The 27,291-nt window shown below is 41.7% G+C and overlaps 1 protein-coding gene across 2 annotated transcripts in view; it reads right to left on the reverse strand.

Annotated features, from left to right (window-relative positions):
- dock1 (dedicator of cytokinesis 1) overlaps positions 1 to 27,291 on the reverse strand; it is a 271,540-nt gene that overhangs the window by 22,092 nt on the left and 222,157 nt on the right. For both annotated transcript variants that reach the window (XM_050059204.1, XM_050059203.1), the window contains exons 38-45: positions 24,382 to 24,501; positions 22,969 to 23,058; positions 21,595 to 21,699; positions 13,983 to 14,124; positions 12,892 to 12,973; positions 9,305 to 9,389; positions 5,802 to 5,888; positions 2,196 to 2,372 (exon numbers count right to left, since the gene is read on the reverse strand). In XM_050059204.1, the coding sequence (XP_049915161.1) occupies positions 2,196 to 2,372; positions 5,802 to 5,888; positions 9,305 to 9,389; positions 12,892 to 12,973; positions 13,983 to 14,124; positions 21,595 to 21,699; positions 22,969 to 23,058; positions 24,382 to 24,501 (888 nt within the window). The remainder of the gene's footprint in view (positions 1 to 2,195; positions 2,373 to 5,801; positions 5,889 to 9,304; positions 9,390 to 12,891; positions 12,974 to 13,982; positions 14,125 to 21,594; positions 21,700 to 22,968; positions 23,059 to 24,381; positions 24,502 to 27,291) is intronic.

A 27,291-nucleotide genomic window follows, 5' to 3' on the forward strand; every position in this document is an offset into this window, starting at 1 on the left:
GTGTGCCGCTAAAAAAAACAAAAAAACAGTGAGAACACTAGAAATGTGCTAAAAAAAACAGCGTGCAGGGAAGATTGAGTTTTGAAAGAAAAAAGGCTCAGGTCACATCAAACAAAAACGGATTTATGATGCTCTGTGATGTTGAGAGGCAAATGATGTGTGAGAGACTGGTCACAAGTGTAGTGATAATAATGTTAAGGCTGATGAAATTAGAGCTTCTAGGATCTAAAATATGCACGAGATTATGATTTCATTTCACAGCATGAAAACAAGGGCTTATCTGAACTTGCTTTGAATGTAGATTGATGTATTAGAAATTTACAGACATTTTCAGGAATATAAAAATGTGTCAGAAGATCTTGTGTTGGACATTATGGGAAATAAGCTTCTTCACTTCGTTTTGAGTGTGAAATTAGGGGACTGACACTACTGCCACTACTGTAGCGGAGTGCGTGTAGCATGTAATTTCACACATGCATGTTGGGACTTGCTATTAAAGTTTGCACAACTAATGTCCACTGTAGCTCCATAATTGCCCTCCGTTTTCCTATGCTTGACGAAAAGGAAGAAGCCAGGAGCTGATTCTTTTTGCTATAATGTCCCTCAGAGGCTTCCATTTACAAGTAGACTCTCCAACATTCCTCTCCAGCTATTTGACAATCTCCTTTTGGGAAGTGTTAACTACAGTAATTTTTATCAATAATACAAGTGTTGACATCTTCTGAGTTGCTCCACTAGCTTTTCTTCAAACTGGTCCATGCTAATTGCTGTTGCTGTAACGAATGTGAGGTACTTGTCCGCAAAATCCCACCTACTGGCTCTGATGTGCTGTCAAACTTCAACGGCATCTGTTGTGCCTGGCACATAGTCACATTGCTCAGGAGGTGCACAGCGTGTCTGTGAAAGCTCTGCACAAGCTTTTTCACAGAAGTATATATATGATGCATGACTGAAACAGAGGGAAACAGCAAGGCCAGGCTCTGTCCAAAGGAAACATCTGCCTATCAGTACTTCTAAAGCAGAGTCCTGCATCAGGTTGGATAGCTGTGGGTGGCTGACCCGCAAAAAACGGTGATTTGCGGGTTGTATTTTATCTTCATTTTATTACTGGGTTCAGTTCTGGTTTCTTTACTTACTAAAGTTTTAAAATATATTCACCTATTTTAGTTTCACATGTATAAAATGTCCCAAAATGATCACTTCAAACGTGCTGCCTCACTGAATTATTTGAACAGTGCATGGTTATTGAAGATTTGCTGTTACGTGTCGGGCCACATATCTTGTGTTGGCAGGTCGAGTGCTGAACTAATTGGTCATATGTGCAGGTGGTGGGTGCAGTATTACAAGCCACAGTTCAGGTTTGAGAGCAGGTCTTGTAAATCATACCTCTGCAGGACTCTGCCCTAAAGCTCACTAATTAACACGTTTTTTTTGTCATTTATTTACAACCGCTGAAGTGCACAAAAACAACTACTCGTGTTACAGGGTTTATGTGCCGGACGACATCTTTGAAGTCTCTGAAGTCTCCTGATTGCCTGGCAACCTCACTGTGACGACAAGGATGTTACATGAGGTATGAAATGAGCTTTAGAGGTGCTGGTAGGTGGATTTTGTTAGCTTAAGAGAGGAGCAGGCTAGCTAGCTTCCCCCTGCTTTCAGTCTTTATGCGAAGCGAACCATCTTCTGGCTTTAGCTTCATATTTAGTGGTACTGATCTCCTCATCAACTCAAACAAAAAAAGCAAATTTCCCAAAATGTCAAATTATTCCTTCTCTTAAAGTAGAGTGACGCTAAAAATGGAGTTCAGTCTGGAACATTTAGTCAAAGAAAACCTTATTTCCATTGGCAGTATTATATTTGGCGGTATGGCTCTGTTCTGGGGCCTCTCTGCCTTTCCTTGGGCCTTTGCAGAAAGTCACTAATACGTGCCTGCTTGGATATACTTAAGGCAGAGAGAGCACACCTGTCTGCCCCTCCATGTGCAAACAAGGAAAGCCTGAGGCAAAGAGAGCAAACTCCCTGCCCTTCCATGCGCCTACAAGGAAAGCCTAAGGCAGGGAAAGCAGCAGCAGTGAGATGAGCTTGCCATCGTGTCCTGCCTGAACTAACACAATGCTCAAAATGTGGACATACAGGTGTACAGGTTGAGACAATAACGGGATGAAATAAATCCAGAACTTTTTCATGTTTTCTACCTTCTCATAGTTGGTAAAACCTCCCATGACTGCTGGGTCCACAATCCCATTCAGCAACATGGAGAGGGGGTTGATTGGAAGGTTAGGATCGTTGAGATGCCTCTGCACCATGCTGCTGATCTTCTCATTGGTCAGCTGCATCGTCTCCAGGGCGTTCTCCAGTGGACTGATCTCCTCCTGTGAAGTTAAGTGAAGGTGTTATCAACTATCCTCAGTGCTTACACACCTCTTTGAGTGCATACACACACATACATCACTACTGTCTCTGTAATCCCAACAGTAGAGCAGAAACATTTTGCGTTCACTGACTAGGGATAGGTTATTAGAGGATGGGCTTAGAAACCCTTAACTATGCACATAAATCATGGAGGATAGAGAAGCAATGAATCATTTTCCTATGCGCCCATACATGAACCTGCAACTGTCAAATAAAGATGGATAACACGTTGGTGTAAGGGAATTTCAGTTCCCATGTCAACAAAATATAAGTCTGAGAAAAATGAATAAAATACTTGGAAATGCTGACATTAATTCCACTATTGTGTGAAAGAAAATTCCAACTCAATCTGTGTAACTCCACGTGGAAGCAAACTCATTACTTTGGATGGGGGGGGGAAAAAATCACCTCCTTGCAGCTTGCTAGTAAGAATTTAGAGGAAACATGAGTGGATTGTTGAGTAAATGTCAGACTTAGACCTGAGCCAAAAAAAATAAAGATGTTGTGCCAGGGAGACAAATCTCCAATCTGTGCCGGTATGTCTCAGTCCAGCTTGATAAAAAGCATTGTCAGATGGAGGGTTTTAGCTTGGTGAATCTCAGCCCAGTCATTAAGCTTTAAATAGAGAGTCTAACCTCAGGGACCTGGCCTCTCCCTGGCTCATCTGGAGGGCAAGCTGCTCCTGACAGTATGTTCCAACCCAGCCTGAAGGAAGAGGCCTCTGCTTTGAATTAGTGTGGCAACGGAGAACAGCACTTCGCTACATGGACTAGGGAGTTAGGGTGGGATCAGATCTTTGGATTGAAATGATTGTGCTGAGGATGTAGCAACTAGAAGGATTATTGTGATGAGCTGAATGTCCAAGATGCCTGGTGTGTGGCTGTCATGTGGTGCTAGGCTATGAAAAAGAGGTCAGGGCCTGGATTTCAGTGCAGGATTGGCGGTACTGTGCATAATTTCATCAATTCCTGCAAATTTGGCACTTGTAATAGGGGTATTCCCGCACACATTTAAAGGAGCAGTGTGCAGGATTTAGTGGCATCTACTAGTGAGGGGTGCAGGCTGCAACCAGTGGAAACTTCTCCAGGTAAGGATTCCTTTAGTGTTCATTGTTCAGGACATTTTTACCAGGAGACAAATTATCCACAGAGGTCTCTTACTCTTCAAATTAAACAGACCAGGTGATTTAACCCTCTAAAACCTGAGTTGACTGATTTCTTTAAAAACAAGAAATGACCCAAATATGAGCATGATACCAGTAAAAAAGTTCCAAAAAAGTGAAAATTAGGACAAAAAAAAGAAAAATGACCTAAAAAAGGGGCTAAAATAAAATAAAAATAATAACAATAAACATACAGAATATATATTTTTTGCTATAACCTAATTTTAAATGTATAATTATAAATATTATCATAATTATACATTGAATTTTCTGTACATTTTCCCCTTGGTTTTTTTTTGTTGTTGTTATAATTTTCTAATAATTCTCTCTCTCGGCTAATTTCTTTTTCTTCACCTATTATTTGCAGGAAATGTCATGCCAAAAAAGTTCCTTATCTTTTAAAAGAAATCAAACCAATTAGTTCAGGTATCAAAAAAATACTTGCAAAAAGTGTTTGGAGTGATGTCGCTGCAGGTTTCGAAGGGTTAAACCAGTAAAAACACTGTATAAAGCAGTTTCATGTTACAAATCAGTGTTTCTCTGACGCTGTTCAGCTTGTTGCAATGTCCACTTTTAGTCACCTCACAGCTGGGAAAAGGGAAGAACAGAATATTCCCTTTCTAATCGACACAGCAGGATGGTCAGGGTGGCAGCCATTTTAATGTGTACTGTTGCCACTGCCGCTGTTTTAATGGGCTAACTGTGGTAAAGACGTTCGTATTAACAAACAAACAAACTTGCAGCACGTCGTACACTCACTGTGATGAGGTTTTTTTGAGGTTTTAACAACCAACTGTTACTTTTAAACTTGTAAAATATTGTATTACTTTAATACTTTAATAAAGTATTTCTGATATTATGTAGTTTCTTTTGTTGCTATTAATTTTATGTTTGTTGAAACATGATGTCACTTAACTGTGGCTGCTTCCGAAGCACCAGTGAGAGACGCTGCTCAACATACAGCTGAGACACAGAGGGATACCGCAGGGATAACAGCGTGCAGTTGAGCAGATTTTTACATCTAAGTTGGTCAATTTAGATTTATTGGTGATTTTGGAACAGTGGACTAACTGGCTAGATGACTAACAAGACTGACTAAGACTGTTTTAGATACAAGCAGTTGACGAGGCAAATAAGCCAAAGTTAGTCTTACTTCTGTGAAAAAGAGAAACTTTGATTGGTGCCCGTTTGTATTTTTCTTTTTAGTACAAAAAGTAAGGGTAAGAATTGGCCTTAACGAAGGCCCCACTGATGTGTGATGTCACTGGAACAACACCAGAGTGACCAAATACAATCTGATGTACGAATAGGACGAGGTCATAGTAAGCATAGTTAAGCCTCACCCAAAAGTGTATAACTATGTGAAAAACTTAAGAGGGAATTTCCCCCCATTTTGAAAAATAAATTTCATGCACTATATACTGAGTGAGCAGACTGTAGGCAACACCTTAGCTAAGGATAGACTCTCAGAAGTGCCCCTTTTATAGAGCCCTCACCAGCACAGACATCAAAGTGACTAATCAAGGCGACAAAGAGTAATTGATTGCATAATACTTTGCCGGGCTAATTACGCTAAGTAGTGCATTTGTTTTGGGACAAACTAACGACACATTAAAAGGATGAGGCGGGATGTTTTGGCTCTAAGTGATACTGTAACCTGCTCTTGTGCTCCCAACTTATTTTACTGCACTCATTTCTCCACACTCCCTCTTCCACCAGACAACATCGCGGCTCAGAATGGGGACACCAGACCAGCATTTTTAATTAGTCAAAACAACAGAGCTAAAATAATGAAATTTTAATGCAGTTTCAGTGGGATGGAGGGGAAATGTGCACATTCCAAGTGCTACAGTAAACACTTAAAAGTCATTTGTTGCAGCTGTTATTCCGTCCTCTCATCAACCGGTTTTAAGTACAGCAATCCAGGTATTTCTATTACAGGAAAGTAAACAGTGACTGACTGCGCTCTGAACTCTCCTCCACTTGTGTTTGTGCTGTGCAGCTATTTTCAGTGGGAACAGTCTTCGAGGAGTGCTAGGCGAATCAATGTGGGCCCTCTGGCATAGAGCGAACGTGCCCCGTCGTTAGTCCGGGGAGTGGCATGCCTGCGTCCACACGGCTGTCTATACAGCTTAAGTGGACAAATCATATCGATTGCCTCTGAGCAAGGCTGCAGATCCTCATCTGATTAGGAGGCCTGCCTGGCACACAGGCCCTTCATACTCACTGTGGAGACTGACTTGACTTCAAACCAGCGCAGGATGCCAGGGAGCTTGTATGCTGTCGTGTACGTGGTCCTCTCAATCCACATGTTCTGTTGACAAGAAATGACAGAGACACAAAATCAGAACTCGGCGCAGAAGACACGACAGGCACTTTAGACATCAATTTGCTGCCGATTTTGTGCCAAACCACATTGAAACAAGCTCTTAGACTGTCGTAGCATGAATGAGAGTAAGATGATGTAATGGCTGTTCAATCAAAGCCCATTGTAGGGGGGAGCTGGTGGGATGGAGGTGTGTGCTACCTCCCTGTCTGGATGGCAGCTCATTAAGGCCCGCTCACTGACAGCCCAAATAAGATGGAATCTCCTCTAATACATCATGGAGCTCAAATAATGACTCTAGATCTTGAAAACAAAAACATACACCACAAGAGACGACGGCTTCCCTTGCAGAGGGTTTCAGCATTCATAGAGGATCTATTGTGCTTATTTTCAGGCTCATACTTGTATTCTAGGTTTCTACTAGAACATGCTAACATGCTTTAATAGTTAAAAACACTATTTTCATCATGCTGTCTGTGCTGGAACACCTGTATTCACCCTCTACCTGAATCACTCTGTTTTAGTGCCTGTCTCTTTAAGGCCCCCTTCCAAAAAAGCCCAGTCTGCTCTGATTGGTCAGTGTTCCCAGGTCTTCTGTATCTCGGGGTTTCTGTTACAGAGTGCTGCAGGGGATGACATTTCTTTTTTGTAGGTCAACAGGAAGTTAGCCTTGCCCTGGCTCCCTCAACATAAAGCTGATGGGATTTTTATGTTTTTTTTGGGGGCATTTTTGCCTTTATTAGATGGGAAAATCTGCCTGAAATGGGGACAGAGAGGGGGGATGACATGCAATGCAGCAAGGGGCCAGAGTTGGAATCGAAACTGCAGCCACTGTGGCAAAGACATAGCCTTTGTGCATGGGGCGCCTGCTCTACCGGGGGAACTAGCGGGCGGGCCTTTTTAGGATTTTTAAAGCCGAAGTGCAATTGCCAGAAGCAAAAAGCTAACATTACACTACAAAAAGAACTCCACTACAGTCGTATGACTTCATCGTCACCACCACAACGAGCCTGTACAGCTGTGTTTAGTGTGATGACATTTTGTAGTCTTATTTAGCTTGTTGCTAGCCGCCTTTTTTAAGACACATAAAAGCTTCAGAATTTACAAGTGAGGTATTTTTATGTTGTAGAACAAAATGCAAATGTCTCTTAAGCTTGTGTTAACTACAAACCTTATCTCAGGCATCTATCTAAAAAAAAAAAAACATTAAAGTGCTAAGATGCTAACTCATTCCAGGTTGTAGGACTCATTCCTGCACCACTCTACTGCAGCACGTAGAACAACTGTAACGGAAAATAGCCAATAAAATCACCAATAAAAAGTCCCTCCGCAATTTCGCTGGCTGCTTTTGGGATTATAGCAGCCTGAAATGCCTAACACCAGCTTTTCTAAAACATTTCGATGCATGTTGCAATGTTTATGGCCATTTTTATATAATTTAATCTAATTTTTTTTGCAATGAAGTTGCAGGGGAAAGTGAAAACTGCAAAAAATAGCTGTGCTGCTATCTCAGATTTGGATCTTATTATTAAAAGTATTCAGTGTTTTCCACAGAAATATAATCTATTTGTGATGGGGGACAGCAACAGCTGATCGCCACCGAAGTTGCAGTGATTGGACAAAATTGCAAGGTTGCACAGAACTAACAGATACTGGCAAAATTTGAGAAATCAACAACGTCTGCAACCAAGATTACATGTTTCCCTGACGTTAGCATGTAGCCACATGTAGCAGTGTAGGCTACATAATGTAAACACTTGCAGCAGGTGTGCCTGGAATAGTTGACCATATAAGGAAGTCTGTCACCAGCTAACATCGGCTTGTCTTTAAGGAAAAAATAACACTGAAAACAGAGTATTCAGAACGGTTTGAAGCCTGAGGTTTTTGCTGACAGGGATTACTTTTACATTATGTTTTACATTATACTGTATATGTGACAAAAAATAAGCAGCCTAATAGGTCCCCTTTGAATATTTTTCATTAGTATGTGCGAGGAAAAACAACACCTCAATTTGAACAATTAAATAAAGTGAGTCAGCTTTAGCATACTTACTCACATAGTTAACAGGTTTGACAGTTGCAATATGTCTAGCAATAGGTACCCATCACCTCACTGTCAGGACGGAGAGAGTCCTATCAGTCAGTCTGAGATGAGTTAAATACATCATCCCGCTCAGCTGAATTGATGCCACAATAAACAGAGGAGAGCATGAATGGGTTTAATTTGTCGCCTTTGTCATTTGCAACCTGGATATAATTAAGCGTGCACGAAGCGTAACTCATAAGACGTAGTAAAAATCAGGACTCAACAGTAATAGCTGCAGTAGGCAACCAGATTTGGATCACTGTCAGTAATTTTATTTATTCTGGATCTTCTTGTTGGCAACCATTTTTTCCTGTGTTTAATGAGAGTTCTGCTTTCCTATTGATGTATTCTGCTGGAAAAAAACTGTGGAAACCTCAAACATATATCTCAGGCAATATTACAGCAGCATCCCATAATAAATTGAAAAAACAGCAGAAGCGATGGCTCGACAAAGAAAACCTGATCAGAACAGACAAAAAGGAAAAGCCCTTCGTTTGCTGCATCTCAGCATCAGAACAGACTGACAAACTGTTTGATCAGGCTTGGAGATCATTTTTCTGCCTGTTGTAACTCACCCACCAAAGTACATGATGTTGCAGATGTGCAATTTTTTGCCCTGTTAGCAGAGCTGAGTCACTTGTTCCAGGTGAAATCTGTTGTATATTTAACAATTTGTGTGTGTGTATGTGTCTAGGATTCATCTGTGAGTGTGTGAGTGAGAGACAAACAAGAAATCTTTGAGATAGAAAAAATCCATGTTATGTAATATCTGTTTACCTATGCTAGGCATCATTTGTAAAAAAAACTAAAATCTGGGATATAAATACGCAGGATCATTATCACTCAAACCATAAATGATTAAAACTCTGCAAGTTTTTGTTAACGCTGGCAAATAAAGGATCAGCTGCAACATTAAAATCACTGACAGGTGATTATGATGCAGTGTTCTGCTGGGAAACCCTGAGTCCTGGCATTCAAGTGGATGTGGTGTTTGGCACCAGGGCGAAGATGGGGTACTGGCACGTCCCACTAATGCTCAATCCGGCTGAAATCTGGGGAATTTGGGTGCCAGGCTGACCCCTTCAGCTCTTTGTCATGTTCCTCAGGTCATTCCTGAGCTGCTTTTGCGATGGGATGCTACAACTTTTTTAGAAATTCAAACTGGTTTAATCTTTCTTTTTTTTTTCATTTAAAAAAAAAAACATAAAAATTATACTCATGGTGACTCTAATGTCAACAAATAATTCATAAAACATCAGAAAAAAATGAAATGGACAAGTTAAGTCATAGTGAAAAGAAAAAAGAAGACAGCAATTACCGCAAACTCATTGTCGGGGTCCTTCTCTCCTTTCCTCACTGGCCTGGAATACTGGAATTTATGGACTTCATTTACCGTGTAGAAGCTGGGGAGGGAGAAAATCAGCGCCTGAGTAAATTAAAACTGTTATGGGCAATCTACGGCTTGATTCAAAGGTTGATTGCTTTGCTTCAGGTCAAACACAGGACAGGCCCCCCTCTAGGCTAGCCTCTGCCAGGAGCTGTGGCATTTACATGTAGCATGTTGGTTTTGACAAGCTGTCTAAAAAGGCTTCATCTACATGGTAAATAAATTCATTTTTGGGTCGCACACGTCACTAGCAGCCGCTGACGTTAGTCCGACACGTAGAGAAGCTGCAGCATACGTGACTAGGGGGATGAACTTTGCCAAATCAGGTTAATAGACTTTTCACACTAGGAAAATGTGTTGTATGGTGGCTGTGGGAGCAGCTGTCTGGGCACATATATGGTCCCTCACATAGACGGCTCTTTTTCCATCTTTCTATCTGTCTCTCTCGCCAACAGAAATTTACACTCTCCTAGGGAAAAGAGTGCAGATATACTATCCTCATAAAGCATACTGCATTCCTAAAACAATGCCATATGTTTCGAAGAGCATGCTCTGCCTTTATTAGTAAACAATTATGAATAAAATATGAAAGGAAATCAGTGCCGTTCCAAAGCCGCTGCCCTTTTATGTTTGTAGCAGCAGTAATAAGTGTGTACAGATGGGATGCTACAACTTTTGACCTTTTTTTTTTTTGCTAAGGACTGTTTATGTTTTGCTAATGAACAGACCACACAGAGCTTTCAAACTCCACAGAGCAATCTGACTCAGGTCCTAGGGCCCTGAAACACCAAGCTGACGGATGGCTGTTGGTCATTGCTGGGCCGTCGACGAACATCTGTTGCCCTTGTTTTGGTGGTGTGCCCTGCACCGTTGGCACTAGTTGTCCCTTGTCTGCTTTTTTCCGACCGATTCAGCATGTTGAATCGGCATCAGAGGAGGCAGAGGCCGTCTTTGAATGCAATCACTGACTGGTAGTTCAAATCAGTTACAAGAAGAGGAATGGAAGTAAGGAAAGCAAACAAGCGGCTCAAGTCAAGAGTGAGTGAGATCAAAACAAACTTGTTATATAAGGTAAGATTAAGTTTTTTAGCCAGTGAGCTCTTTAGCAGAAACACTTTGGACTGTCTGTGCTATTGTTTGCTAGCACAGGGTAAATATAATTTGTTCTTCCAACACAAGGTTGTGTTGTTAAAGGGATAGATTGGATTCTTTGAGGTGAGATTGTATGGGGTACTACAATACATGTCAGATGGAGTGCCCCCAGTTTGGAGAAGCAGGCTGATGACTGTCACAGAAGCTATGCAATGTACCACTGTGGATAGGGGTCAGCAACAAAATGTATTTTAGCCACCTAAAATGAGTCCTACTTAACAAAATCCACATCAGTTTAAGTGTATGATATGTTGAGTGTTTTCACTGCTTTACCTTTCTGTCAGACAGCCTATTTCCACGGGGAAGCCATTAAAGGCCTCAGTTCTCTGTCTATGCGCTCATCAAAGCCACCAGACTCCACTGACATAAACAATAATTTTAGCTTGCTGAACACAGGAGCTGCTGGTCTCCGCCTGCTTTGATCAGGTAGTAATTTTGTGTTATTGTGTGAAATGAACTTACCCTCTTTAAAGCCAAAGTCACATATTAACACAAACAAAATAACTGTTAAAGACAGCAACAGACCAGCAGCTCCTGTGTTCAGTGATGTTAAATCACTGTTTTTCTCAATGGAGTCTGGCTTTGAAGAGAGCGATATAAAGGCTTAATTTTCCCCTGGAAATCACTGTCTGACATTAGGGTTAAGCAGCAAAAATATTATAAATATAGCGTGCATTTAAAGTGATATTGAGTTTTTTAGGTGGGACTTTTTTTCAGTGGCTGAACCCTCCACAGCAGTAGATTGCTCAGCTTCCATGTCAGACTTCAGCCTGCTTCTCCAAACTGCGGGCTTGCCAACTTACATCTACTGAATTTAATATACCGTCAATGGATAAGTACCTCATACAACCTCATTTCAAGTAATCTAAAATATCCCTTTAATGTGCTAACTGGCTAATTAATGTCTTGAATCAATCCTGTCGGTCGTCTGGTTTTCCGTTTTGAATGACAAATACAGAATACCGCTGCCTGCTGTTATGAAGAGTTATTTCCTCTCATGCAGGTGAAGAGTGTACATGCTAGTTAGCCATTGGTTGTAGTCTGTGCGGTGTGTTCAGTGAAACAGACACAGGCGATGTGAGGCGACGCAACAGTCAGCCTTCTTTGCCACTAGTTCTTTGATCTAACTTTGGTGTGTCTGTGCCTTAACTGGAACTTGAGCGATTTATATTCTACCGACAATCAGCTGTTCCCTTTCTGTGCCTGGTCACAAAGGGCAGCACACTATTTAATGAACATGATGAGAACCGTTCCCAAATTAGCAGAGAAAGCGCAGTGTTAACCTAAAAAAAAAAAAGAGAGAGAGAGAGAGCGTCTGAGCCTCTGATCTAATAAACAGATTAATAAAGCCGCTTTAAATCAGCGGCGCTACCCCAATTAGGCCTTTTACATGTCATTAGCTGGCGGGCTGGTGATGATGCAGTGGCATGGTGTGGACAAAGCAAGGTCAGGAGGGGGTGTGCTCTGCGTGCTGCTGTGACCCTTTGGCTCAAACAGCTCAGTCTCATTGCTATGCACTGCTGTTCTTTTGCACTGAATGAGAGAATAAATGAGAGAAAACAGGGAGATAGCGACGGCGAGAGACAACCAGGGAAAAGCACGATGAGAGCTGGAGGGAAAAAAAAAAAAAACAGAGTTGGCAGAGAGGGAGAGACGGACAGACAGTCGGTGTGGAACAGTCCTCTATCACTCTCTAAACATGCCTGTCTAATCTAGGCTATTAACAGAGTTACATATTCCAATCAGACACAGTTAGCAAACAAGCCAACAGGCTTCTGCAGGGGGATGTGACCAATGGTGCAGGCGTGTGATAAGATCAGTGCGCAGGTATATTTGCCTAAAGGTTTTCCAAGTAAATGTCTTCTTTTAATTATGTCCATTGATGCGTTGGGTGGCATATCAAAGTGAATTTGCACAGCTGACTGATGCAGTGCATGGCTGGCGTACAGATTGGGCAAACAAGTGGGAGTGTAGGGGGCCTGCTGTTTGCTGTGGCCCCGGTGCGCGACACAAAGGTATTAATGATGTCAGAGAAACAATGTTGTACTTGGCACAGTGACTAATAGCAGATGGCTGGTGCGAGTTAATAACCACGAGAACGACAAGAAGGTCAGCCGCTATTGGTTGTACGCAGACACACATTTACATCAAGATTTAATCGCTCTCACCACAGTCGCCCTCGATACAGCACTTTAAAAAAATGCTAATGCACTTTTGCATGTCATCACAAGGTCTCTAAATTGTTTTTGAGTGACTGGGGAAGTAAATTGGGCTCGCTGGATTGAAATGCATGGTGTGTGACTTTGAGTAACACACTCTGTAATTGTAAAGAATGAATGTGTGCGGAGCGGGGATATCCTGCTTACCTCAATATTTGCTCAGAGACTGGTTTGTTTTGGAACTTGGCAGGCAGGTCGAGGATGGGTTTAACCGTGAAACACTGGATGTCTTCAGCAGAAACGTCAAGGAAATAAATGAAACTGTTGAATTCAAGTGACTGAAATATAATTCATTAGGACCTGGTGATAATTCAGTATTATTGTTAACAGACATTCAATAAAATCCATCTTGTAAACATATGTATTATGTATATTTATACATGTGAAGCATGTTGTCTGTAACACATAACAGTAAAAAGGCACTTACAGACACTTACTTTAAGGAGCTGGATACAACATTCAGAGCATTAATATAGCAGCAAACACCTATTTGCTATGTGACGATATAATATAATAAAAAATATATATTAAAATATATATATATATATATAATATCATGGCGTCCTGAGTAAAATATGAAGTCATACTCTCTCTCTGTGTGTTGTAATACGAGCTTCTCGGTTCTTTGTTTTGGTAGCCGGACCGCCTGTGCCTTCTTCTAAGTGCAAACTCTCAGAAAATTGAACCTGTTTGGAAAATTTTAATGACAGACAAAAGTTTCAGACTCAGTGTGTAAACATGATTGACACAACGTTTTAAATGTGCAAGATTTTTGGACAAAAAACGGACTCAGTGCGCAAAGGTCTTTAGTCCAGGGTTTCCTACACATTCACTTTTTTGTGGCGGTCTGCCAGCAAAATCAGTATTTGCTGACACATATTGACTTTCTATTTTTGGAGCTGGACCAATCATAAGAAGCGCTGTTGGAATAGTTATACTGTTTGGTTATTCAGAGCACTACACTCTCAGAGTGCAGAGCGTACTGTCGTTAATGTTAGCACTCTTCATGCTGTTAGCATCGTTAACTGCTTGCTGCGGACTCATCCACCTCCATGTTGAGAGCCGTGTGCAAACAATCCTGGTTCATGCTCTGAATTGTAAGTATGCTCTGAATGTTGCATATAGCTTTGCAACAAACTGATGACATTTGAACAATTCTTCTAACAAAAACTAAAACACAAAATTTACATCTTCTGCTATACTGTCACAAATTAGTCAGTGACGCAAGCTGAGGATACATTGTCCAGAGGAGCACTTTGTGTCCTCGCTGGGTGGTGTCGTCGTCTTCATCTTCTCTGCGTTGGGAAACTGCGTGAGAAGACGCGCTTCGAAATCCTCTCTGCGCTCGTACTCCTTCCCACGGTAGATGAACATCTTGTTCTGTAGTACGACAGAGAAAACGGTGAGACCTTGGGACACGTGCGTGAACCAATCATGCAAGCAGGTTTTCACACATTACGCGGACAAAAGGCACATTGTCCCTATTATTATGAATATGGCAGTATTGACAGCACACAGGGTCATTTCATAGATCATTTCACTAGATTAGATCCAGTAGCTGACAATCATTCAATGATAGCAGTAAGGACAGACATGGGACAATGACAAAACTGTAATATTCAAAGGAAGTTACATGGATGAGAGCAGCTTTGATTTGTAAATCTACTTGGCCCGGTACTTTGGCTGGGTTAAAATACATTATCATAATCTCCATATTAAATACTTGGAAATGAGGGTGACAGAAAGTTCTTGGCACCGATTCAGTGATTAGTCAATCCCAGCTGAGTTCAGAGTGGGCTTGCTTGGGGAGGACTTCTGTTTCAGCAAACTGACAGACTGCAAATGGCCACTACCATTTTTGCTGGGGGTTCTTTCACAACCTGCTAACTACAGCTACTGATGAAGTTGCCTTCGAACCACAGTCATGGTTCAGACATCCTGCAAGGTTTAAATCAGTGTGGTAAGATCTTGGCAGCTGAGGGCGGGCCCTCTTCACATCTTAGCAGCTTCATCTCTTACCCAGGGAGAAGAGGCGAGCCATTTTTGTTTTTGCATTTCCGTCTTTCTTTCATAAACTATCACGGCACAGTAGCTGACACACAGCAGGCCCTATGCTCATGCACAGCACACATCTCAATTCCCCAATTAATTAAAGGAATTGCAGCCTTGAAATATGCCTGGGGCCATTTTCAAATTTGCTTTGACAGATAAGTTGACAAAAGCTTGTTGATTTCCAGAGCCATTCCTTCAAGCCGCGGGAGATTCTGCTAAATCTGCCTGACAACACACTGCTGCAACTTTCAGACGGTGAATCTGCGAGATTTGCTTTCCATAAGTTCTCTTAATCGTTCAAATCTGCTTGTGAACATTTAATCTTTTTCCATCACTGTATATTGTAATTTCATTCATAAGAGAACAGCAGATTTGCATTATGTTGTTGAGCATTCTGGTCCTGCATACAGTAATCTCAATGTCATGATTCTCATTTTCATTACCCTCAAACCTACATGGGCTAGTTCTGGCAGAGAAAATCACTGTCATTGAGATAATAATTCATGCTCAAATGGTCTTTTCTTTCTCCGCTGGTGGGTAAAAAGGCAATTTCATACAGGCAAGTGACAAAGCAGCTCCAGTTCGTTTAGCTGCAGTGTTATTAAGTTCAAATGAAACACATACGGTCAGGATTTAACGCTCCTTGGATGTGCTTGTAGCAAGACTAGAAGATTTGTAACATATGGTAAATGATGTACAAAAAGATACACAGATGTATAAAAATGGGGAAACCCAATGACTATGTTTACATGCACAAAATATTCTGTTTTTTGCCCTTTATCTGAAAAGACAATATTCTTACTAAGCTGTTTACAAGGCCAATGAAAAGGAATTTTCCACTTATATTGCTGTTTACATGCAGCCATGCATACTCTGAATAACGTGCCCTAACAGGATTCTTTCAAAGTTTTTCACTGGTGGCAGACTGAGTGGACACAGCCTCCCACTTTCTTCATCACCTTCTAGAAAAGGTCAACATTGGGATATCTGCACATATCCAAGAACCTGTTGATATCCAAGTCTTTCATAATGTTTAAAAGTCAGTGGGTTGCTCCTTCCAACCAGAAATGTACGCTTTTCTTTTAGACGTGCATCTGTAGCTCAGCCTTACAAACTTTTGGCAAGTTGGTTTGCTTGTAATGCTTCCATGACAACGCATAGAGCTGACTATACACAGGCACGATTCTGTGTGTTGTAAACTGCGGCGAAAGCCACAATTGAGGTGCATATTCTGAATTCCCTGTATACATGTCTAGAGAATGCAACTAAACCCTGAATAATACCGACATATCCCACATGTCTTAACTGGAAAAAGAGCCACACTCGGAACAAGGCCATTTTCAGAACATTCTGTTAACATGACTCACATTAATTTCAGGATTTGTCATATTCAGACAGTGGAATATTAGTGTGCACATGTCTCAACTTCTTGGCAGCGAGAGTTTCCCAGAAAAAAGGAACAACTGTAAAATGTACAGATACTTCCGTTCAATTTACTGCAGAATCTTATAATGTTTATCAGACACGCAGGCTGATAAAAAGGTCATCTTGTTTTATTCCAAAAACAAAAATAAGTTATATGAGAAGAGTGCACACAGAGTGCTCCTGAAAATGTATGAGCCAGGAAGGTTCCTTCATCTCCCTGAGTGTGCTCAGGGGTCTGTCTGAGGAACATTTTGAATGATAGAACATGACAGCTCATATCCGAGTGTCTCCGAATGTGGTGTGTTAGGATACATATTTCAAACCAACTTTCACACACCCTCAGCCGTTCTTTAAGCGGAGCGCTCGCAGGAAACTCAATACAGGGATTAAGTAAAGTTTAGGATTGATAGGAAGGAGAGGTAGAGGAGTACGCAGACAGGATGTAAAGTGAGAGAAATCTTTAATGTGTCTAAAAACTGAGAGAAACTCAGGATTCTTCATAGAGCAAACAAATACAATAGAAGCTTTCAGTAATGCGTCAACGCTTTATTCACAAGGTACTGTGACTTTCAAGGTTAAAATAATGACTTAAGAAAAGTATTCTGTGCATGTCTTTGCAGTGTTTGGTGAGTAACACAAAAATTTAACTAATGTCTCTAAATGTACCCACCAATGGAAACAAGCACAAAACCACAGGGTTTTAACACAGAACTACATAAAAAAAGAAGATAATGGCTAAGCTGCACATCGAAACTATTAACTTTACAATTAGCAAGTACACTAGTGTCTAACCACATTAACAACTAATAAATCATAAGCAGCTGATTCAAGCACTCTTACATAAAATCAATTCTTAAGGGGGGTGGATACAAAATGCCTTTATCACAGTATTGATTTTCGCACATAATTGACTTTTCCCTGAGGACGCTGCAAGGCTGCACCACAAACAGCGATTTGGGGTGTGAAACAAAACTCCTCCGAACTATATTTATCTTGATAAATAACCCACAATTTAAGACTTCCCTTTATGGCTGCTACTACAGAAATCCTTCAACGTGATTATGAAATATATCAAGAGGAAGTACAAACTCGGAGCCCCTATAGCAGGACAATGTAGGAGCCGTAATGTCAGAGAAGTGACTCTGTCAGGATAAAAATGCTTTACATCTGTTTGGCTGCACTCATTGGACAACACTGGAAAGCTGGGAAATAATTAGAAAAAAAGGGTTGAAACTGAGGCTAATATTTACTGACCTGAGCATTCAAGACCAAATCATGCACCACCTTGTATCTACTGTAGCTAGGGATGTGCGCCATTAGCCAACTAGCCAATTAAACGTTGCTACCCTCGCTAGTCAGCACCAGAAATACTGATTGGTTTTACTTACTATCAAGAGCTTGGATGGGCTCCGATCATCAATGGCTCTCCCTCTCTGTCACAAACACATGCATTAACACACGTGCTCTTTTTCTTCACAGACCTTTACTTCCTCTATTTAGTCGGGTTTGATCGTCGCATCACCAGGTCCGTGAGTGGGGCCGATCCTAGTACTTCACTCACTAAACCACCCAATTGGCAGTGGTGACCCACGGCGTGCACAAAGGGCAGGGACTTAATCAAGACAAGGTTATGTCCCACCCTTACTGGGAATTCCTCATTCATGAGAAATAATTGCAATCCCCAATAGCTAATATGAGTGGGGTTCAGGAGGTTACCCATGCATCTCTGCGGGTAAGCTGATGCTAATCCACTTAGTGTGGTGAGCGTGCAATCTGAGGGCATCACAGAGCTGTTGCTGCTCAATCTATTGTGGCTGAGTCCAGCTCATCCCTCCAAGAAGTTGGACGTCAACCGCACAGGGTCACTCTCAGCTCGTTAGCATACTGGAGTCTTGTGCGATATTAAAATTCAACAGACATATCGCTCCACCAACTAAGAATAGCCATGCACCACCACCAACTACAGAATCAAGGAAGAACTATCAACTGTTAGTCCTTTCTTATAATAAATGCAGACGCCCTCATTTATCAGTCTATCTTACAAAGCAGCACAGATCAGAGTGTNCACCAACTAAGAATAGCCATGCGCCACCACCAACTACAGAATCAAGGAAGAACTATCAACTGTTAGTCCTTTCGGGGGGGGGGGGGGGGGGCAGCAGGCTCAGGAGGTAGAGCAGGTTAGCCACTAATAGGAAGATCAGTGGTTTGATCTCCGGCTCCTCCAGTCCGCATGTTGAAGTCTTCTTGGGCAGGATACTGAAACCCCTTGTATGGTAGCCTCGGACACTGGTGTATAAATATGTGTGAATGAGTGAATATGACATGTAGTGTGAAAGTGCTTTGAGTGGTCAGATGATTAGAAAGGCACTATACAAGTGCAGGTCCATTTACTCCTGAATGAGAGAGTTAACGTGCTTTTAAATCAAGATGAGTCACAGTAAATTAATGTTTTTTGTTAACTTTTATTTGTGAGCCGTTGCCATGTTTTGTAGGACAATGTGAGATGTTCATGATTTACGGTGCCATGCAAAGTGCCATACATTTCAGCTGCATTTACAGTATGATCAGTTATTCTGAAACGTGATTAAAGATTTCAAATGGCTCTTATAATAAATGCAGACGCCCTCATTTATCAGTCTATCTTACAAAGCAGCACAGATCAGAGTGTAGCAATCAGCTTACGACAGGGTTCTTGTGTGATTCATGAAATGTTCTAATCTCATCAATCACAGCATAGGAATGATCAGGTGTTGATAGATGTGGCAGCTGAAAACAATGGTCATTTACATATCCTGCACCAATATACTATTGGTTTGGAGGCCTCGCCCCTAGAGTTTACGACATGGACAGGTATGATACAGCCAAGAAGAGAAACTTCTCTGAGCTAGAAATGGAAACTCTGACGTCCCAGGTCAAATTTAACCAAGTGCTTCTATTTGGCAGCCTCAAAAGTGACGGCAAAGGAAGTCAGAAAAATGTAGTATGGAAAGAAATCACTGCTGCAGTGTTGCAGTGGACAACCGGCCTCAAGGTCATCCATGTCCATGATATATACCGACATACATCAATAATATAGCCTATATATTATTTAATAATGCCAATGTTTGTGTGGAAATGAATGTACGCCCAGTTTTCTGTTGTACGTTTGTTTCCTTAATGATGAAGTCTAAACTTCCATTTAAATGTCAGGGAAATTAGGAAGATCCCAAAGTGTAGCATAAGGAAAGACAAAACAATAAACAGGTAAATTCAGGACATATTCTTGTAGGCAAAGACAACCTGCCGTACCCTTGCCCTGGTTATTACAGGTAAGGTCAATCTGCCGCCAAAATAAATAAGAAAAAAGAGAAGTCAAAGCTGTCCTTTAAAGGCTGTCTAAACAGCCAGTTAGATTAGAACGCTGTAGCTTGCCCTGTCTGTAATGCAGTTGCTGCCCTGCTAGATGAAAGGGCTTAGGAGGGGCACATGGATATCGGAGAGCGGCGAAAGACCCCTGTGAAGTGGCTGTTCTTCATAACAGAACGAAAAGGGTACAATCAGGGTTGCTCTTGAAACTGGACTCTAACAATATCTTATTCCGCGAGGACTTCAGTGTGTTGCTTGTGTGTAAAAATGGCTTTAACAACACCTTCAGCAGCGTGCCTGATGACAGCCTAAAAACAGCTGTTATCAAGGAATATATTAAAAGCAAACAGCACTGCCGTCTTGCTCCTTATAAACAAGATGTGGGGGACAAAAGCTCTGACCTTATATCAAACCTATGCAGCCTCACACGGAGAAATTCCTACATCAATTTAATTTTCTGTTTAAATAAAACCTGATATGTGGACAGAGCAGGACCTCCTTCACAGACAGAGAGCAAAAGAGGTCCGATATGCACACAGTAGCACCCGAGACAGTGAAGACGGCAGGTGAGGAGATATCAAACGGCTGTTAAACGCATACTAAACTTGTGATAAGCTGCGATCAGATTGGCATGAGGCCAGCTAGGACATTTAGAGGGGAAAGACACATCAGTTCAGGTTTAGTGGCCAAGTATACTTGGTAAGGGCTCTAAATAGACTTGAGGGTGATTATTCAGTTTAAGTGTCTAATTCATAACGATCAAAGGCCAACTAATGGAAGTCATTTTAGAGCTCAGGATGGCTGCAGTCCCACCGCTGTGGTCCAACTATCTGAACAAGCTCAGGTCTGAACGTTTTGGGATTATAACCCACGATTCAGCAGCCACCAAAAGCAATTTACAATGTGACCATCTCACTTCCTTTCACTTTGTACCGGGTGCATGTTTTTTGTTGTTGTTGTTGTTGCTGTTGTGCAGGTGCTGGTGAGACACCTTGTGATGCAGGCCACACTCACGGCGTGGAGAAAAGGGTGTTCAGCTGAAGTTCAGGTGATGGAATTAAAGGCAGTGTTTGCAGCGTGATCAGCCTTTTGATGGGACAAACAAGATTGGCTTCTTTCTTGTGCTCATTCATCTGGGCTCAACAGTCTTTATAGCTACCAGTGCAGTGCCCGGTCAAAACATGCCTGTTCAGAACAGGCCAATTGCTTTGGCTGTGGTATTACTGCTTGCAGCTTTCTCGAGAGCCGCTCACACAAACAGCTACACACTCGTCACTGTGCTTCCCCCTGAGCAATACACCTGGGCCTTAAACAGCCAGATAAAAAAAATGTTAAATCATGTTGCTATGCCAACTCACTGTACCCCCAAAGCACAGAATAAACAAACAACTATAAACAAAGCAATACACCCACTAAGTGTAAAGTAGACGGGATGATGATGCTTTACAGATAGATGTCCTGCAATAGTGGGCTTCAGGGAAACTTTTAGGACTGACCAACTGAGCAGCAGACAGAGTGACTGTAACAGTACGTGCTAAACAGGCAGATATTAGATACATAGAGAGAAGAAAGGCCACAAGAGCTGGGAGAGATAGACCATGAATGAAAGAGCGTTAGGCTGTGAGGTAGAGAAAGAGATCTTTATTCACAGCTTTTCCAAGAGACCCACTTTTCCCTCACTGTAGGGCATCCGTCCAGCACATAATTCTGGATATTCTCTCTAGCCCACACATGGGACAGCTGCTTATGATTCACAGTTTGTTTTCTGTGAGTAAGTAAGTGAACCGTAAGTGAAAACCAGACCAGGTGGGATGTTGATCAAGTGAGTCTTGCCGAAGCAACCGAAAACCCGTGGGAGCGAGACGTGTGAAGCACGTACGAATTGACGGCTGAGGCTGAGAACTAAGCAAGCACTCGTAAATCTATTGATCATCTGTTTTGACAAGTGGCTCGCCCACGCTGTGCTATCAGCCATGTGCAGGCTGCTGAGAGTTGCAGGAGATGTATGTTGATGCGAGTACTCACGCGTAGGAAGGAGGGGAAGCCCATGCCGTAATAGCCAACAGCAAAGTAGTCTGGTTTGGGCCGGATGACCTTTACTATGTTCTCATAGAACTGGGCCTGCTTCCGCTGATGGGAGATACAAAGGAGAGCTTCAGAGTCATGGAAAAACAGTGATGAATTTCATCTTGTATGATCCTTATTGGTGATTTTATTGGTAAATTTCACAAAGTCGCCTATTGTTTAAAGGAATACTTCAGCTCCCACATGACTATTTGTCTATCAACTAGTCATGCCTTCACAGTGAACGAAGAATCCAGAAACAGAGAAAATTAACAGATGAATTGAAGTCATAGGGGTCCACGTTTAACAGCAGCAAAACATTTATCAAAACATTCATTTACAAACTCTCACTTAACTTGTGTAGTATAATCTAAGCCTTATTTATTCAGTAATACTCTTAGTACTTCCCATAAAGACAGCCCTTTCCAATGGGGAACCGCACCAGAACTGACATTTATCCATGCCCTCTTTAAAGCCAGTCTCCATTGACAAAAACAGTAATTTTACCTCGCTGAACACTGGAGTTGTTGGTCTACCACTGCCTTGACTGGTGAATTGTTTCTGTTATTGTGTGACTTTGGTGAATCCAAACTAATTCCTGAAAACACCAAAGTCACACAATAACACAAACAAACTAATCGAGGAAGAGGTAGACCAGCAGCTCCCATGCTCTCTTCAAAGCCAGACTCCATGGACAAAAACAGTAATTTTGCTTCACTCAACACGGGAGCTGCTAGTCTACCTCTTCCTCGATCAGTGAATTTGTTTGTTTGTGACTTTGGTGTTTTCAGTTAGGTCCCTGTTAGAAAAGGCTGTCTGTTTGGGAAATACTGAGCATCAACTGGATAAATGAGACTTGGATTAGACTGCACGAGTTGTGCGAGTGTTTGCAAACAGATGTTTTGTTAGAGTTTTGCTGTTTTTAACCACAACCCCCTTTTACTTAAATTCATCATGAATTCATTCATGTTTTTTGATTCTTCATTCACCTGAGGAATGAGAGAAAAACTTTTTCTTTATCAATTCAATGTAACCTGGCGTGAGAAACTGATATAAAATTGGTTATTTGAAGGGTGAAGTATTCCTTTAATTCTCATCTAGTTTTGAATCATCTCTTTTATGTTGCTGCTGCCAGAGTACTCTTGAAAAGGTGATTTTAAATTCAGTGAGGCTTTCTGGGTTAAATAAATAAAATCAAACACATCATCCTTTCTCCCTCTTAAAAACTCAGGTCAATGTGCTCTAATTTTTGTTTGTCAGAGGAGTAATAGTCCACATACCAAAACGACTCCATTTAAGACTTTAAAGTTCAACACATAAAATCACATTACTCACCAAGGATGCGCTGAGCTGCTCAAAGTCAAACATTTCATTCTCATACTGTTCAGCCAGTTCCTTGCCCAGAATGATTGCCTCCTCCCACATCTGTTGGACACACAAACACAAACAGAGGCAGTTTGTAAATGAATTATCAAGATTCAAGCTGAGATAAAGCATTCCTCTTCCAACCTGCTGAATCAAACAATTATCTCTCCCAGGCAATGGGATTCAATACAAGCTTGTTTTTTAATAAATGTGAATTATTTTTACTATGTCAGTATTCTTCTTTTTTTTTTTTTTTTAATTTGATCTACAACACTAAAACTCAGATGCTATCCTCTTTGGGGGAAGCAAATTTATTATAGTGATGCATCTCCCCTCGAGACTCATCCAGTGCAGTGGAGTGGTGTCACAGATAGATGGGAGGCACTCGAACATGTTGAAAGGCTTCTAAGTGGCTTCCTGACAGACTCGATTGGGCTGAACTGATCTGGGCCAGGCTGGAGGTGGACCGAGTCCAGGCTGCTACTCAGATCAGCCTGCCATCAGCGAGAGTGGTGGTGGCAACACCATCTGGGACTGCTTTCTGGATGACTCCGATGACACTCTTAGAAACTGTCCTCAGTTGATACCCTCCTCCTCCACTCTCTTTCTGGAGTGTTGATGTATTCTTACAGCCACTGCAACACTTCCTGATCACTCTGCTGTGTTTGTGTGTGTCTGTTTAGCCAACGCTTTTTCAATTTGTTGTCTCCCAGGCCATATCCTGCTGAGTGACAGTTGGCTAGAGAACCAAGAGTGGCGGCTGCACCCCAACACTGATGACACATGCACAGCCTTGGGACACCATCTCTGAGAGGCTCTGGCTGCAGTCCTGCAGAGCCATTCCAGGCTTAGCTTACAGACTGGAAAACATTTTTCTCCTCTGGAACAAAATAGGAAGAGCGTAGAAGAATAGCACAGTAGAACATTTTCTCAATCTGAGGTACATATGAACGGCACATTATATCACGTCACAATAGGGCGGTATAAAGCCGAGATGGTATTCAAGTACCTCACTAAAGTGGTATGAAGGAAAAAGAGAAAGTGGGAGAGATGCAGGTAAAAGGGTTTTATGAAAGGTAGGGGACAACACAAAAGAGCCACATTAATGCTTGTGTGGTCTGATATGCGCCTTCGTCCATAAGAGCATCAGCTAAAAAAAGAGGATTATTTACAATCCCTGTTCTGTAGGAAAGGAATATGAAACTTCCATTCAGCAGCTCTTCTTCAAAACCTGCCTTCTCATGCCAGAAGAGGTATTTAACAGAGATGACAGCGTCTAAAAATAGCATCCTCACAGTCCAGGATTTATCATGATTATGACCAGTCTTCTGTGTGTGTGTGTGTGTGTGTGTGTGTGTGTGTCAGAATGCCTGTGTGTCTTACCTTGCCCTTGTCGAAGTAATTGATAATCTGCTGGTAGAGCTGGTCCTTAAGCTGTCCTTGAGTGGTGGCCTGGTAGCCGTCTCTCTGGGTCAGGTGGGCTGCGCACTGCTCGTCCGACCACTGCAGGGGACAAGTTAGTATCGGGGTCAGCGTGGTGCAATACAATACAAAGCAAAAGGAGAACAGGTGACAAGAAATCAATCACTGACTTATAGCCAATGCAAATGGGTGAAATTGATGTGTAACTCTTTTTTTCCATCTTGCCCTGCACTCTGGCAGGGCAAGATGGAAACTTGAGACATGGGCACTGAAACATGCGTCGATACGTACTGAATGGCTCAGAGGGAGCATCAGTGTAATACATGGCTCTCTGTGGCTAATACTCAGGGGTGGGTGGTGATATATCACACACAATGCAAGAGTAAGAAAGAAGTTTTTTTTAAGAAACAAGTGCTTTTCATGGTCTTTTTTTTAAACTCTTCTCTACATTCGTAATTTATATCTTTGTTACAATAAGTCTGCTGTGTGGAAATCAAGTGTAGGGGAGGGTGAGCATGAGAGGAGCATCTCCACTGCAGATGCCATGTTACCAGCTGCCTGGAAGAGAAGAAGCACCACCTGTCTTTTGACTACGCCGTGACGATGACGGAGCAAAACCCAGAACAAGAGTCAGCTTTCTGACCACATCTGGCCACACTTTATGGACCGTTTCATTGCTATTCTGTTGCTAGGGCAACAACTTTGGTCCCTGTTTACTTCCTGTCAGTTTCTGCATTAACATACATTCAAACAGGAAATACAAAGGGATCCATTTAGAATCTTTATGTTGTCCGGTTTGAAACAGTCTATACCAAAATCTAAACCAGACAACAGTTACACGATGAAGTGCTTGTTGTAGCTCCTGAAAAACACTGAGATCTCCGCTTTTAGAAATTCTTTTTCCAACCTCCACAAGCACATTGAAGTAAGCTGCACATACTATACATGATTATGTAGTTAGCTAGCTAATGCTATCTATGTCAATTTTTTATGCGTATTGTTATTTTTGATGTTATGATAAGACAGAGAGAGGTAGAAAGGAAGACATGAGGCTTGTCTGAGGCAAATTGCGATTTCTGATATCGGGCTTTAAAATAAAGTTAGATAGCATTTTGCTTACATTAGCTAACTTAAAAGGGGACATCATTCAAGGTAATGTGTCAGTGAAGATTGCGTCATTCTCCTGGCTTTTAACCATCTTCAAAATTTTGTTTTCTGGTCAACATTTAGCACATAGCATATCTAATATAACAGGAAAGGTGAAAGTTGACAGAGGTCCTGCCGTGTTCCAAGCTTGCTCAACTGTTATTGGAGCACATAGCAAAAAGGGGCAGGACTTGGGAAGGGCTTTTCCTATTTGTTTGGTTAACCTTCCTGCTCTTAAAGGTTTTAGCAACAAGTGCTGTTTTTTCATTATTTTGCACTGGCCCACACATCCTAACAATATTACATTTACAAGGTCAGGCTCCCTCTTATGTGGCTGAACTACTTCACCCAATGTCTTCAGCTCGCTCTCTTTGATCTAATACGCTTTCTAATACACTTTGTCTGTCACGCGCTCACCGTAAGACTCGTGGTGACACCCACCTGTTTAGAGAAGCCTTGGGTTAACTTGTATGTACCGGAACTGTATTTTATTTATTTATTTATTTATTTTTTGTGTGTACTGTTTTTTTTCCGTGTGCCATTGGTTTGCTAGTTGTGCACTTTAACCAGAGTGGCTCTTGTAGTCACCTTGTCCTTGTGTTTTCTTTCTTGTTGTATATTGCCCTTGTGAAGCACTTAGAGACCTTTGTCTGCAAAAAGCGCTGTATAAATACATTTTCCTTACTTATGTCACTTAAATTGGAAAGTAACTTGTACTTTGAGTAATTTATTGACCAAGTACTTTTTAACTTTTACTTGAGTAGGTTTCTCAAATGGTGATTTTCAATTTGAGTCATTTCTTATGAAGTAATTGCACTTTTACTTGAGTATAGTTTTTCATTGCTCCAACCACCTCACCAACAACCCAAAACAGCGCTACCCCACTGGATGGCTTCCAGTCCAGTGACGTGGAGCTAAGGGAGCACAGAGAAGCATCATTTATGCTCATGCTAACAATAAACATCAGATACAATTGAGTCATGCAGTAGCATAATCTTATTCATTACAAATTCTGCTTGATTTTGTGAAAAGCGGCAGACGAGGATGGAGTGATGCAAAAAAAGACTGTGGGGGTATTCTCCTTTTGTGCTGACCGTGTACTCCATCATGCCTTTTCTTCGCCCGGCATGGAGAATAATGAGGTTTCTGACAAGCTAGAGCAGCTTGGCTAACAGGGAGATGGACAATCTGATTGGCCCTCTGTGTTGAGGAAGCATAATCCCTTGCGTGCTGCCAGGACCGATTCATTACCGGCCAGTTTTAATTGGGATTCTGTAGTGTTGCGAGTAACCTGAGGAGTTAAGATCTCTGTGAAAATCGGACCAAGTTTTGTGTGAAGGCCACATTTGAATAGCAAAGCCAAGGAATTTGCATACCCAGTGCTGGAGATGGGCGGAAAAGTAATTGCCCTGCACATTGTTGCCGTGGCATGAGGAGGGATGCTGGGAGGCTTTGGACCAGGTTATTGATTCCTTTACAGCTGAACTGCAGCATTTACAGGGTAAAAAAGATCTCTGTTTATTCATGGATGGCTGCATCGACAGAACCAAAGTGCTGATACATCTCTGACAATACACAAAGCGCCACAAATTCATCAACCGTTATTATAGTGCTGCAGGTACTCTACTGGAGGACTAATTATTACTACAGGAGCCAGTTTTACTTGAGAACTGCTGGTGGATGCAGAATTATGCATCCATCATTCATCCTCATTCAAGCTGGTTT

This window comes from Epinephelus moara, chromosome 13 (genome assembly GCF_006386435.1).
Source record: "Epinephelus moara isolate mb chromosome 13, YSFRI_EMoa_1.0, whole genome shotgun sequence".
NCBI lineage: Eukaryota > Metazoa > Chordata > Actinopteri > Perciformes > Serranidae > Epinephelus > Epinephelus moara.